We start from the raw sequence: 15,802 nt of genomic DNA, 5'->3' as shown, positions 1-15,802 counted from the left end.
AGGCTACAAGCATTTGGGAACATACTCCTAGAACAGTGGTCGGCAAACTCATTAGTCAACAGAGCGGCAAACCGTGGCTCGCGAGCCGCATGTGGCTCGCGAGCCGCAGTTTGCCGACTACTGTCCTAGAAGATTTTATAATTCAGTTTACACAAGGAACACACTCCAAAAGAGTCAAAAAGACCCCCCCACCACCCATGATGTTCCTCTGAGAGCATACCTTGTTCTGACTCTCAGTTTATACTGAGAAAAACTACTCACATCTATACCTGGAGGAGAGAACAATTCAATGGCAATGGTTATAAAAGGATGTTGAAAGGGACTTTTCCTCTTATTCCAGAGGGCCCAGTAGGACCAAAGTTGAGGACAAAGCATCAAGTATTCCGATTCTAAAAAAAAACCCTGCAATAATTAAAGGCTACCACCCCTTTAAGGACTTGAGTTAACGCACTAGCTCTGCTGTCCCTAACCATCATCCCAAACTCCCCATCTCCACATAAGCAGAAGAAAAGAAAGGAGGTAGGGAAACATGCTTCTGTAGCAGGTCAGTCAGATGCATGTGAGTCTTTGACCAAGGGAGGAGAGCCCTGGCTTTTCTTTCACCTTCGCGTGAGGGAGGAGGAGGAGATTTCATAGCCCTGCCGAGAGCGGGTGTAAGAGCATCACTTGTAGAGATGTTGGAGGTAATCACAGGAGACTGGCATGTCATCCACGCCCATGTTGGATGTGCAGTGGATTTGGTCTGCGTTCTGTGACTGGTTGAGCAGGAAGAAAGGATATTGGAGAGATGGCAGGGTAACAAGAGGGTGCTACAATTGAGCAGCCTATACTCGCATGATTTGGAGTTGCCTGTAGGCCAGTGGCCACCAGGGATAATAGTTGAGCTTAAGTTACTCTGCCAGTGCCCTATTGTGATGTTATGATTCATAATAAGAAATATATATATATATATATATATATATATATATATATACACACACACACACACACACACATACATGCATAAGGGACCAAAGATCAATCAGTAGACTGGTCGCTATGATGTGCACTGACCACCAGGGGGCTTGGTGGTCAGTGCGCTCCCACAGTGAGAGTGCTGCTCAGCTGACCAACCCCAGTGGCCCACCAGCCAGGCAGCAGCCACTCACTCCCTCAGTAGTCCTGCAGGTCCAATCTCTGGAGAATGGGCCAGGCACCACCGGACCATGCTGCTGGCAGGATCCCGACAGCACCACCGGCCTCCTGGAAGTTGGCCTCGGGCACCACAGCTGTGTCCCCTCCCTAGTTGCTCCACAAGGAAGAAACGATATAAAAGCAGCGACCAGGTGGCTCTCAACAACCGGTGTGAATGTTAGCAGGACGGATCCCGATCCTGGGCTGACAACGGCGTCCCACTGCCCGCCCAGAAGGCTGATAAACCCCTCAGGATGGGCTGCAGAGGCACCAGCCACTCCCTATCAGGACTGACTGGGCACGAGCCCACAGCAGGTTCAGCGGGCCCAGATGAGTGGGAGCAGCAGGCAGGAGCGGCAGGCAGCATTGGACTGCTGGTTTCGGCCCCTTCCCCGTAGGCCACACCAAGGGACCCCACCTGTTCACGAATTTGTGCACTGGGCCTCTAGTATATCTATACATAGAATCTTCGCCCAGGTTTTCTCTCTGAAAACCCTAGGAATTTCCTAAGTGATGGAAATAGAAACATGTTTATTGTTGTGTTAATGAGGTGATTTGGGATTCCTGGGGCTGTGCCCAGAGAACTAACCATGTGATTAGGGTTGGCACTTTCAGTCCCATACCCCTGACATCCAGAGAGGGGAGAGGGGCTGGAGGTTGAGTCAATCTCCGATGGCCAGTGATTTAGTCAATCATACCTGTGTAATGAAGCCTCCATAAAACGGGGAAGGACAGGGTTCAGAGAGCTCCCAGGTTGGCGGAATGTGGAGATGCAGGGAGAGTGGTGCACTTGCAGAGTGTGGAAGTTCCGCCCACTTATCCATACCTTAACCTGTGAATCTTTTACAGCTTGCTGTTTCTAAGTTGTACCCATTTACAATAAATCAGTGATCTAGTAAGTAAAATGTTTCCCTGAGTTCTGTGAGCCGCTCTAGTAAATAATCAGACCCAAGGAAGGGGTTGTTGGAACCTCCCACCTATAGCCTGTAGGACAGAAGCACTGGTGACAACTGGGCTTGCACCTGGAGTCTGAAGTGGTGGGGGGCAGTCTTGTAAGGCGGAGTCCTCCACCTGTAGAATCTGATGCTGTCTCTGTGTAGACAGTGTCAGAATTGAGTTAAATTGTAAGACACCCAGCTAGTGTTGGAGATTGCTTGGTGGGAAAGTGAAGTGTTCTGTGTAAAAGTAAAGGAGGCCCTAACCGGTTTGGCTCAGTGGATAGAGCGTCGGCCTGCGGACTGAAGGGTCCCGGGTTCGATTCCGGTCAGGGGCATGTACCTTGGTTGCGGGCACATCCCCAGGAGGTGTGCAGGAGGCAGCTGATCAATGTTTCTCTCTCATCAATGTTTCTAACTCTCTCCCTCTCCCTTCCTCGCTGTAAAAAATCAATAAAATATATTAAAAAAATAAAAGTAAAGGAGACATGGGGAATAAAGACGTACTAGGGGAGAACTGGGCTTTGCCCTTTCAGGAGGTGGAAAGTCCTCCTTTACAAGAGGGTGTAAGACCACTTGGCCAGGCCAGCCTGACTGCTGAGAGGGCAGTCTGTGTATACAGAGTCTAATTGCCAATGCGTTTCCCCATGGGGAGCAGCCGTGGTCAGGAGCTGGCTTTATGGTTTGACCATTGCTGATCTCCGCTGGGTGGAGGATGAGGTCTCTCTGTAGGGTGAGAATCTGGTTTGTTAGTTCTTTTTGTTCCTCTGATTGTTGATTTAAGAGATGGAATCACTAAAATATTTTGTGCCCAGTGGAAAGGAGAAGAACCCTTTGAGATCTGGACTGGTTCTGCGTCCAAAGTTTTTGTGGTTCTGAGTAGTGACTGAAGTTGTAAAGTTGAACTCTGGGCATCTGTAAGCCTATAAATGAGTAAAGCCTTAAATCTCATTGTGCAAGTGTGGAATCTATTCCTGCCTCCTAAGGGTACTAACAAATTAGATTATGGCTCTAGCTGGTTTGGCTCAGTGGATAGAGCTTCAGCATGTGGACCCAAGGGTCCCGGGTTAGATTTGGTCAGGGGCACATCGTACCTGGTCAAGGACACATACCTCCATTGCAGGCTCCTCCCCCGCCCTGGCCCTGGCCCGGCTCAGGCTGGAGGCAACCAATTGATGTGTTTCTCTCACATTGATATTTCTCTGTTTTCCTCTCTCTAAAAATCAATGGAAAAATATCCTTGGGGGAGGATTAAAAACAAACAAAAAACACCTCAAATTAGATTATGAAAACTCAAATGAAAGTAGATTTGTTCTGTTTGGTTTAAATCCAGTGTTGTCCAAACTCCCAGCAAACAAAACAGCAGGACTTCTAACACTTTAAATGGATTAAACAAAACAAAACAAAACCCTTGCTCATAGTCGCTACTAGCACAAAAGCAATTTTATACAAAACCCAAGTCCATGTACTCAAGCCAGGTTTAATCCTTAGACTGACCTGGAAAGTTGCCTTCTTAATGAACATGTCTGTTTCCTGATTTTACCGTGTAGGTAAGGTATAATACAAACATACATTTTAGTTTGATTTTTAAGATTGGCTTTTGTTTTCTCATGAAGAGAACAGCTGATGTTAACATTCTGATGCATAATATACTACTCCTCTGCCACAGTTGCTCCTGGTACAAGCCTCATTCACCTTATTATAATTTTTACCAAAGTAACTAGTTTCTCCTTCAGAGAGAGAATGGAGAGGTAAGACATTAAGAACAATCTAGCATGAGCAAACATTTTATCGAACTCTTTTAGGTTCTTGGACTCAATTCCAATGTGTATAAATGTGTACGTGGGGGAGGGGGAAGTCTTCCCACACCAACAAGCACTTCATGGACACAAGCATGGTGTCCTACAATTTGACTCAATTCAGACACTACTACCTGGAAATGGCATCGGAGTCCACAGGTTAAGGGTTCATTCTACAAGACGCCCCTGCCCCCCACTTCAGAGGCCAGTAGTCAGCCCAGGTTGCTAGCTGTGCTTCTGACTGGCTACAGATTGGAGTTTCTCGAGACCCTCCTCCTTCCTTGAGAGAGGAGGTGGATGGACAGCTCACTGACCCAGGACTAGAGTCCAGAATGACCCAGGTTCTGGGAGGGTGACAAGGAGAAAAAGGGGACATGTCTGTCCCTGAGTCATTCCCAGGCCCCAGCATGGTTCTGTAGGACAGTCAGCAGATAATGGGGTATAGTTTTAGGTTGGGGCAGGGGGGCAGGATCGCAGAGTGACTCCTTCCCCAGGAGCCTTGGGGTTCCAGATGTCCACCACAAAAATAGGCTCTAGATAAAAAAAGCTGAAGGGTGCCCTACTGCTTTGGCTCAGTGGTTAGAATGTCGGCCTGTGGACTGAATGGTTGTGGGCTTGATTCCCAGTAGGGGGCGTGCAGGAGGCAGCTGATCAATGATTCTCCTTGATGTTTCTATATCTCTCCCCTTCTCCCTTCCTTTCTGAAATCAATAAAAGTATATATAAAAAAAAGCTGAAGGGTGGGATTGGCTATATCTGGTCCCACCTTGCCCTGGGGGGAGGGGGTTTAATGGAATAAATGGATTATCTGTGGATAGAATTAATAGATAATAAACCACAAGGCTAATACTTTTACTGCTGGTGGCTAGTAAACAATGAGAATTAGGAAGTTTAAGTCAAAGATCCCCAAATCTCAGAACCCGAGCCAACGCTGGAATTCAAACCCAGGCCCTACCTCCAGACTTCACCTCTTAACCAGATGAAGTTAGAAAAGTTTCCTGACCACACTCAATGGTCACGTGGAGATAAGTTCCAACTGATCCCTAAGGTTCCCTAAAGGACAACCCTGGAAGAAGGAAGGGCATGACCGTGTGTGTTTGAGGAGGGCAGCAAAGGCTTCCTGGAAGAGGTGACCACAAGCTGAGTAAGAGAGAGTATCAGGGGAACACTTTGTATAATATATGATTGTCTAACTACTATGCTGTACACCTGAAATAATACAAAACAATATCAAATGTATAATACACACACACACATATACAGAATATATATACTTTTTGTTGTTAATTCTCACCCATGTAAATTTTTCCATTGATTTTTCTTTTTTTGAGAGAGTAGAAGGGAGGGAATGGGGGGGGAGAGAGAGAGAAACATCTATGTGAGAGAGAGACGAGAAACACGGATGAGGGCAGGGGATTGAACCTGCAACCTGGATATGTGCCCTTGACCAGGAATCGAACCTGAGACTCTTTGGTGTGTAGGCTGACACTTCAACCACTTAGCCACACATGCCTGGGCATATTTTTTATTAAAATGGCAAAAAAAATTTTACAACAACAAAAAAATAAGAACAATACAAAAAAAGTGGAGTTAGTAGATAGGAGAAATGGAAGAGCAGCAGTCTGTCCCAGGTGCCAGCTGTAAGGGAGTGCAAATCTGTAGAGAGCTTAAAAATAATATCCAACTGAAAGTTGATCTGCTTTTTATTACTGTGGGCCAGGAATTTTAAATAATGTCTGTGATAAAATACTCCTCTCTAAAATAATCTTTTGTTAGTGTAAATTCTAAACAATTGCTCTGCTTCCCATTTTTCCATATCATCAAGTGGTGCAGTCACCACTCAGTTGCTCAAGCCAAAAATCTAAGAATCGTCTTTGATTCCTCTTTCCTCCTAGCCCTTTACCACTCTAATCCATTACCAAGTCTGTCTCATTTAATTTTAAGATATCCTCTAATCGCCAACATCAGCACCCTCTAAGCAATGACATCTTTTTCTTGGAGAGCTACTTTAGGTCGTTCTCAGCTAACATTTCTCTACTATGTTTTCTCCATAGCACTCACCACCATCTAAAATTATGTTATTGACTTTATCATATTCATGTCTTGTTTGCACATTTAGGATGAAAATTCCTTGAGAGCAAGAACTTTTCTTCTGTCTTGTTTGCCACTGTGTCCCTAGTTCCAAAAAACAGTGACTGGCACATGATAGGTACTCCATGCCTATGGTAGACTAAAGACATTCATTGCAGCATGGAGCTCCCAGCTTTGGGTCTGTGCGCAGGTGGGATAACAGTACCTGGCGGAGAAGATCCAGGAGCTTATGCCAAGAGCCCTAACCTGGCTGGGGGGGTGGGGGGGAAGGAGGGCTCTCCTGTCTGCAGAAGCCCTACAGCCCCATCTGCCACTCTCTCCAGCCTCCTTCCCATTCAGAGGTCAACAGGCCTGGCCGGAGTCTGAGACCTCAGTGCCTTCAACCCCATTTGGGCCAAACAGAGATGCTCAGACTGAAGGGTGGAGGAGAAGGGTGTGGGGCAGACAGAAGACGACAGCCGCGGTGAAGGTCGCGGCCCAGGCGCACCGCGCGGGCAGGCCCGGAGGGGTGGGGCCGGGCGGGGCCCCAGGTGGGTCGGTGGGTGCGGCCTCGGCCCCGCCCCCGCGCGGCGGGAAGTAGAAATGGAGCGCTGTGATTGTGGCGTGAAGATACGCGACACGCGACCTGCGACGCCGAGGCAGCGCGGCTCAGCTCGGCTCGGACGTGGTCTGGACTCGCACACAGCTCCGCGGTGCACGGATCCCGGGCTGAGATGGAGCGCGCGAACCAGTGGCCGGCGGCTCCGCACCAGGTGGCAGGGGTGGGTTGGGCGTCAGCGCCAGGGCAGGGCGGGCGGCGGCGGGGGAAGGAGGCTGCGGGAGGGGAGGGAAGTTGGGCTATAGGAGTTCGAGGGAGGGGGTTGGGAGGGATGCTAGATCATGTGTCGTTATATTGGATGTAAACTGTAATTGAAAAACAGTGCAGTGTTTGGGCAACCTGGACATTGCCGTCTACATCTACCAAAAAAATAAAAATCACGCGTATTCAGTTAATACTCAGTGGGCCTTAGCGCCTGTGCTGGGCGCTGCGGTAAAAGGTTCCAGGTAGCTTCCAGGAGAGGGACTTGCCTACTGAGGAAAGAAGGCAAAGTTAGGAAGTCGGTGGGATGTATTCAGGGAGCAAAAAATACGTACGGGAGCCCTACAAAGTGTCAGGCCTTTACCAGAACATGGGGATACATGGTGAGTTTTCCATAAGACGTAATACCATTTTATTGATAAATCACCAAATGACTCGAGGTGCACAAATTGTGCCGGAGAAGTACGGGGGCCACGGGAGCAAATAGCAGAGGTGCGTGGTCGGGTTTAGGACGCGGAGAGAGAGCTTCGGATTGGGTCTGGGACTGCATGCCCGCACCTTGGAGGAAGTGAAAGATGGGCTGTGAGGCCAGTGAAGAGCGTGGCCCAAGGGAAGGGGAGGCAGGGATCCCAGCACACCATTGAAGGCATGCAGGCCTTGAGCTGGTTATTGCAAAACCAGTAGGAAGCCATTGATGAGTTGAACCACTGTAAGATTTGCATATTTAAAAAGAGTGCCTTAGCAGCTGTAGGCAGAATTCAAGGCAATAGTTAGAAAGCTATTGTGATAATCCAAGTGTAAATGGAAATGGCGGCCTCGCTAGAGAGGAGACAGTGGAGATGGAGGTCCCGGAGAGGTTTTGCAGGTGGACACACAACAATTGGTAATTACTTGGATCTAGGTGGTGAGGGAGGCATGCAGGACAACTTAACAGATTTCTGGCTTGCACAATTAGGTGAGGGTAGTGGTGACATTCTCTAAGAGAGGGAAGGATGAGAAGAAAACAGGATTAAGTTTTCTTGTTTTTGTTTTCTCCCTGGGGGTGATTTGGGGGGTGGGTAAGGTTAATCAGGAGTTTTGGACACAGTCCAAAGGGCCTGTGAGTCATCCAAATGGCCAAAGCTGTAGGCAGCTGGAGGATTCAGGGGAGATCTGCCCTGGAGCTACTGTTTAAAGAATAATTGGAATATAAACAGAAATGGATCATTAGCATGAGAAAGATTGCCCAGCAAAGGAGACAGAAGGAGGAGGGCCAGGCAGAAGGGAAGGAGGAAGCCAGGCACGGGTGTCAAGGTGTTCCTGCCGTGCGCCTTGTTCCCGAGGCCCAGGGAAGGAAACATGTCAAGAAGGGTGGGCCCGTAATCTCAGCCACTCCTGAGAGGCCAAGCAAAGAGGCGTCCACGCGGTTTTGGGCTCAGTGACTGTAGGTCATCAGGGACTTTATGCACGTTGGCTCTGTGGAGCGATGTGGGGAATAATAACGGAGGAAGTGGTAAAGGGGAGTTTAGACTCTTCCCAAGAAGTTTGCCTGTGAAGGATAACGAAAATAAAAGAGGGCCACTACTGAGAGTTCGGGAAAAGGGGATGAACATCTCCCAAATACCACCCAATATTATCTGGGGCCTATTATGTATGTGTTTACCTATGCTAGTTGCTGAGCAAATACTAATTTTTCCTCAATCAGAATTTCATTAGGGGTTGTAAAATAATGATTTTGCAATTCCACCATTCCTTCTACATTTATTAGTTTGTGTTCTTCTGCAAAGTAGGATTTTTCTTAAACAACTGGAATCATTCGGTGATTTCAAAATAACAGTTTCCTACCGGAATGACAAAATAGATACTTCATTGTTTCACTTCAATTCACATGTCTGAAGCCGGGATAGGAGCTGACTCTTTTGTTACTTTTGGCTCATGAATTTAAAAAAATATATATATTTTATTGATTTTTTTACAGAGAGGAAGGGAGAGGGATAGAAAGTTAGAAACATCGATCAGCTGCCTCCTGCACACCCCCTATTGGGGATGTGCCCACAACCAAAGTACATGCCCTTGACTGGAATCGAACCTGGGACCCTTCAGTCTGCAGGCCGACACTCTATCCACTGAGCCAAACCGGTTAGGGCTTGGCTCATGAATTTTCTGAGTTCTTTTTTTCTGATTAACTCCTTTTTTCATGATCCTGATTTTTGTCTTATAGAATGTTCCTTTTTCTAGATTTATTAGATTGCTTTCTCATGGTATCATTTAGCTTGATACCATTTTAATTTCTATTAAAATCAACAATCATTATTTTTGATTCTCAAACTTTCACAAATTTGGCCAGTGTCTTTTTTGAAATTGTAAAATTTACGTAATACAAAAAATATCATCATAGCCATGTTTAAGTGTATATAGTTCGGTGGCATTAAGCACATTTAACATTTTATTGGATAACCATCACCACCATCTATCTCTAGAACTTTTTTCATCTTCCCAAACTGAAACTCCCTAACCATTTAACAGTGACTTCCCAATCCCCCTCACCTCCCAGTCTCTGGCAACCACCATTCTACTTTCTGTCTCTTTGGATTTGACTTAAGTACTTCATGTAAATGGAATCATACATTATTTGTCCTTTTGTGACTAGTGTATTCTACTTAGCATAATATCTTCACGGTTCATTCAAGTTAAAGCTGGTGTCAGAATTTCCTTCCATTTTAAGGCCGAATAATATTCTATTGTATGGATATACCACATTTGTTTATCCATTCATCATTTGATGGACACTTGGGTTGCTTCCACATTTTGGCTATTGTGTAAAATGCTACTCTGAACATGGGGGTATGAATATCTGTTCCAGTTGCTGCTTTCAATTCTAACAGGTATACTAGAGGCCCGATGCACAAAATTCATGCAAGAGTAGGCCTTCCTTCCCCTCTGGCACCTGGGACCTGAGCTTCCCTCGCGGCTTCGGCTTCGTCCAGAAGGTCATCCGGAAGGATGTCTGGTCTAATTAGCATATTATACTTTTATTATTATAGATACCCAGAAGAGAATTACTGGATCACATGATAATTCTGTTTTTAATTTGTTGAGGAACCAGCACTGTTTTCCATAGTGTTTGCATCTTTTTTCATTTCCAACAGCAGTGCACAAGGATTCTGGTTTCTTCACATCTTGCTCACACTTCTGTCTTTTTGATAATCATTTTAAATGGGTGAGAAGCAGTATCTCTTTGTGGTTTTGATTTGCATTTTCCTAATGATTGCTGATGTTGAACATCTTTTCATGTGTTTACTGGCCATTTGTATGTTTTTGGAGAAATGTCTAGCCAAGTCCTTTGTCCATTTTTGAATTGGGTTGTTTGTATTTTATCTTTTGTTGCCTCTGCCTTTGGTGTCCTATCCGAGAAGTCATTGCCAAATCCAATATTATGAAGCTCCCCCTCCTGTTTTCTTCTAATAGTTTTACAGCTTTAGCTCTTGTGTTTAGGTCTTGATCCATTTTGAATTGTATATGGTGTTAAGTAAGGTTCCAGCTTTATTCTTTTCCACGTGGATATCCAGTTATACCAGCATTATTTATCGAAAAGACTGTCTTTCCCCCATTGAATGGTCTTGAAAATCTTGTTAAAAATCATTTGACCATAAATATGAAGCTTAATTTTTGGGACTCTGTTTCTTTCTGTTGGTCTATAAGTCTACCCTTATTGCCAATACCATACTGTTTTGATTATTTGCTTTGTAGTAAGTTTTGAATCAGGAAGTGTAAATTTTCCAATTTTTGTTCTTTTTCAAGGTTGTTTTATTTTGTTTTTTAGCTATTTGGGGGGTCTCTTGTGATTTTACATGAATTTTAGGATGGATTTTTCTATTTTTGCCAAAAAAGGATTTTGATAGGCATTGTATTGAGTCTATAGATTGCTTTGGGTAACATTGACATCATAACTTTTAAGTCCTCCCAACCATGGATATGTCTTTCCATTTATTTAAGTCTTATTTAATTGCTTTAAGCAATGTTTTATAGTTTTCAGGGATTATGTTAACCTCTTCAGTTAATTATAACTATTTAATTATTTTTGATGCTATCATAAATTAAATTGTTTTCCTATTCAGATTCTTCATTGACAGGGTATAGCAGCAACTGATTTTTGTATGTTGAATTTGTATCCTGCCACTTGGTTGAATTTGTTTATTATTTCTAACAGGTTATGTTAGTGTGTATGTAGTTTTTTCTGATTTTCTACATATGAGATTGTGTTATCTGAGGACACAGATAGTTTTACTTTCTTCAATTTGGATGCCTTTTATTTTTTTCTTGTTTAATTGCTCTGGCTAGAACTGCCAATACAATGTTGAATAGAAGTGGTGAAATTGGACATCCTGACCTTAGAAGAAAGACTGTCAGTCTTTCACTTGAGTATGATGTTAGCAGTAGGTTTTTCACGAATGACTTTTATTGTGTTGGAAATTTCCATTTCCAGTTTTTGAGTGTTTTTTAATCATGAAAAGGGTTGAATTATTTCAAATGCTTTTTTTGTATTAATTGAGATAATCCCGCCCCCTTTATTTTACATATGTAGTACATTACATTGATTTTTCATATGTTGAATCACCCTTGCATTTCTGGGATCAATTCCACTTGGTCATGTTGTATAATCCTCTAATGGATTTGGTTTGCTAGTTTTATTGTTGAGGACTTTTGCATCTAAATTCATAAACTATTTGATCTATTTTCTTTTTTTTTTTAACATATTTTATTGATTTTTTTACAGAGAGGAAGGAAGAGTGATAGATAGAAACATCGATGAGAGAGAAACATCGACCAGCTGCCTCCTGCACACCTCCCACTGGGGATGTGCCCGCAACCAAGTTACATGCCCCTGACCGGAATCGAACCTGGGACCCTTCAGTCCGCAGGCCGACGCTCTATCCACTGAGCCAAACCGGCTTTGGCTTGATCTATTTTCTTTGTGTGGGGGTTGCATTATATGTGTGGCTTAATTTATTTTTTATTATATATATATATATATATATATATATATATATATATATATATATTATATTTTTTTTTTTTCAGAGAGGAAGGAAGAAGGAGAGAGAGAGAAACATAAATGATGAGAAAGAATCATTGACTGGCTGCCTCCTGCATGCCCCCTACTAGAAATTGAACCCGCATGTGCCTTTGCCCAGAATTGAACCCAGGACCCTTCAGTCCACAGACTGACGCTCTAACCACTGAGTCAAACTGGCTTGGGCTGAAGCCTCTATTCTTACCTTTGTGGCTTTCTGCACTCATCCTGCTGGTTTGGGGTGTTCTTTCATCCTCACACATGTAATCTGGAGCTTGAGGGTTTTCTCAGAGTTCTGTTGAAGGTGTAGTTTGTGGAGTATTTTATTTACTGTCTTTGTTGTTTTTTACGAAATAATAAACAAAAGCATGCCAAGGAGGCAAAGTGGCATAAGTCACACCTAAGCTTCCACCATCCTATCAGCCAGACCTGCATCTTAGAAAAGCCCATGCCGGAGCCCTGGCCAGGTGTCTGTTAATTAGCGTGTCCTCCTGTGCACTAAAAGGTTGAATTTGATCCCCGGTTCGGGCACAAAGGGGAGGCAACCCATCAATGTTTCTTTCTCACATCGTTGTTCTGTCTGTCTGTCTCTCCCTTCCTCTCTCTCTCTGAAGTCAATAAAAAACAAAACAAATAACATAACATAGGAAAGGATTATAAAAAATAAAAGAAAAGCCCAGACTGTAGAATGGCCTGGAGGTAGGATAATTCTGACTAGAGACGATGGGGGCCTGGATCCGGGTGTGGTCTAGAGTTGGGAGGGACATGTGAAACTGGAATGGGAGCTAGGATTCACCTCATCTGACTCTCCCTCTCTCTCCAAGGATACTGAGAAGTCGATGTCGGTGTCTCCATCACCTGAAAGCAGTGGAGGGCACACCTCTTGGAACCATGACTCATCAGGCATTCAACACCTCCTTCAGAATCCACAGCTGGAGAGGATGCCCTTGGTTTCTGCTCAGGAGCCCAGGCAGAATGCAGATGAAATGGGGCCACAGTTCAATGTGTTGCTGCCTGAGCATAGTGTGAACTATTGCCCCCAAGTGACTCTCCCTCCTTCCCAAATGGTTTACTGTCAGAGAATGTCTCCCTCTCAACAAGGAATGATGATTTTCAATGGGTCCCAAATGATGTCCTTTGGAGAGCCCAATATTCCAGGGATGGCCATGACCTTCAGTGGAAATCTGAGCATGCCCCCCAATGGACCACCAGTCACAATGTCCCACATTAGGACACCAACAATGCATTATTCTGGCCACCCCACAGTACCTTCTAATAGAGACTCTTTAACACCTACAATGTTATTGCCTGCCACTGTGCCTTCTGCTGGGGGCCAGGCTGGGCTTCCCTCTTTGGCTCACATGTTGCCCCCTAGAGATCCCCACAACTGTGGAATGCCCCCAGATGGCTCCCCATCATTAATGACTTTAGAATCCCAGGACTCTTTTGTTAGCCAGCCAGCCTCCCAGGAAGACCCCTTTCTACCTGAGCAGCCTATACCTACGCCACAAAGAGCAGAGCAGAATTGCAGGGCCCCGGAAAGGGCTTACAGGGGCAGATCCCCGATTGCAAGGCCTTACTGCTGCCCGTATGAGAACTGTGGGAAAGCTTACACCAAGCGCTCCCACCTCCTGAGTCACCAACGCAAACACACAGGTAAATGAGGTGTCAGACAGGTGGGGTGGGAGGGAGGAGTCTCTGGGCTTTGCTGGTTTGTAATGGTTGGTGATTAGCCTGTCTTCCTTCAATTTTGGGACCAAGCTATACTGTCCTCACCAACTTGCTTTCCCACAGTCCAGCATGACTGTATCAAGATGATGGAGACTGCTGATTGTGTTGCCTCTTCACTGTTTTCCTGTTGATTCCTCAACCATGACTGCTCTGTCTCATAGCGTCAGACCTCTTCCTTCCCACCTGCGGGCCTAAATTCCTCTGCTTAATTCCTTCTCTCCTTGTCACTTTCCCTTCCCAGGTGAGAGGCCCTATAAATGTCAGTGGGAAGGTTGTACATGGTCTTTCTTCCGTTCTGATGAGCTTGGACGACATATGCGGATACACACCAGATACCGGCCACACAGATGTGATCAGTGCGGCCGAGAGTTCATGAGATCTGACCATCTCAGGCAACACCAAAGGACTCATCTGCGGGCGCCAGGATCCCCCAGTCCACAGGCCAGTGATGAAGAGAGAGCTGGTCCTCCTGCTCCTGATCTTTAGGTCAACCTCCTCTTCCCTTCATTCTGGCTTCTCCACACAGATCCTGCTTGCCTCTGACCAGCTAGTCTCTTTAGTAGGTATATGCTTATTTGCAGACCAAGAAACATTACGAGGCAGTGTTGAATGAAGCCCATCGGAGCTGGACCCATCAGGGACTCTTCAAAAACTGTCTTGGATGCCCTTACCTCTTTGGGGCCACCTACTGTTGCTGAGTTTAGCTACATGGAAAGATGAAGCAAAGTAGAGATGGGGAGCTGTATTACAAAGCTCTTTATGTCACTCCTCAACTTGAAACTCTTCAGTGAATCTCCTTTGCCTGCTATAAAAAATCCAAGATTCTTATCTTGGTTTTCCAGAGCCAGGCTATGTTCAAATCCTGAATATGCCGCTTACTAGCCATGAGACCTTGGCAAAGGTCTTCTAGTAAGTGAAAAAAATACTATTGGACTGTTTGAGACGCATCTTATGTTTTGACTCAGATTCTGTCCAGAACTCACCACCCACATGCCCAGAGTTTATCTCCTCCCACCACTTCCAGACTTGGATGGAATGCCCCACCACAGGGCATGGGATCTGGCATTTCAGGTAGCCACTGGCAACACAGAAGCCTGAGTGAGTTAATCCTCTTGGGTAACATTTGACTAATGAGAGTTGGGAGAGACCAAGGCAGATAAATTCCCTCTTCTTTCCTCCTTGCCCCGAATTGCTGCAAGACACTTTCTCTGAACAGCATAGCCAGTGGGGAGATGTCCCAAGCAGCCAGTGAGCACACCTGCTGTGCTTCAAGGCTTGTGAAGCGGGACCCACCTGCTATCGCCTTGCATTGCCTCCCATCCTCCCCCGCCTTGCTTTTCTCCCTCTCAGTGCCTTGGGTTTACACCATCCAAATAAAATATTAGTACTTTATTCTTGTTTTAGGCTATTTTCTAGGTGACCTGGGGGTAGAGGACATTAGATTGGGGCAGAGAAGAACAAACCTACTGTGACTTTGCCTCCTCCTTACAGAGCTCAGGTACTAGATACCTTTCATTGAAAGGCCTGGTCTGCTCCTCCCCCTGGGTTGAGTGTATAATGGCTGTCCTGACAACCAGGTAGTTCAAACATCATTTCTGGACTTCTCGGCCAGCCATTTTTCTGACCAGCAAACTAACTGAGAGGAATTTACAAAGGTCTCAAGTGGCAGATCCAACCAGGATCTGTCTACTCCAGAGGTACACCTCTTAACTATGATGCCTTCTACCGATGTTGCCTGTGCTTAGTCTGATGCCAAGCACTGCTAGGTGATGCCACAGTGAGATGGATCAAGACTGGTTCCTTTGTTCCAGGAACCATTTGGTCTAGGGGCTGAGAGGTCCACCTGGGTGCAGTGACCATGGCGAGGAGGAGCACCTAAAGGGGAAGGTCAGAAAGGCATATGTGCCCTGACAAGGGATTGGTGAACCTACAACCTTGGGTATGTGCCCTGACTGGGAATCAAACTGGCAGCTTTTCAATGCACAGGACCATGCTCAGCCAACTGAGCCACACTGGCCAGGCTCAGCAAATATTTCTGAGTCTGCAATTCAGAGCTGTGGGGATTCATGGCAGATGACATGGAAACAGCGTGTCAGGGAAGAAGACTTCTCGAGGAGGTGCCGGAGTCAGACCTGAAGAGCTCCTGGGGCTTAGCCAGACTTGCCATATCCTGGATGTCTGCCCTGGTCATGTTTAGTGCTGGACACTAAGAACTGAGAAC

At 45.5% G+C, this 15,802-nt stretch overlaps 1 protein-coding gene across 1 annotated transcript; it reads left to right on the top strand.

The window, feature by feature from the left end:
* Positions 1–12,573: 12,573 nt before the first annotated feature.
* LOC308242705 (Krueppel-like factor 17) lies at positions 12,574–14,067 on the top strand (the record flags this gene model as incomplete). The annotated part of the gene is made up of 3 exons (XM_080657109.1): positions 12,574–12,591; positions 12,675–13,506; positions 13,823–14,067. 3 exons carry the CDS (start codon positions 12,574–12,576, stop codon positions 14,065–14,067), a joined length of 1,095 nt encoding a protein of 364 aa, XP_080513235.1.
* Between the last annotated feature and the right edge of the window lie 1,735 nt (positions 14,068–15,802).

The sequence above is a fragment of the Plecotus auritus genome (genome assembly GCF_963455305.1).
Source record: "Plecotus auritus genome assembly, chromosome: 2".
In the NCBI taxonomy this organism is placed as follows: Eukaryota; Metazoa; Chordata; class Mammalia; order Chiroptera; family Vespertilionidae; genus Plecotus; species Plecotus auritus.
Note: the sequence above shows the minus strand (reverse complement) of the source record. Positions and strands in the feature narration are given on the sequence as shown.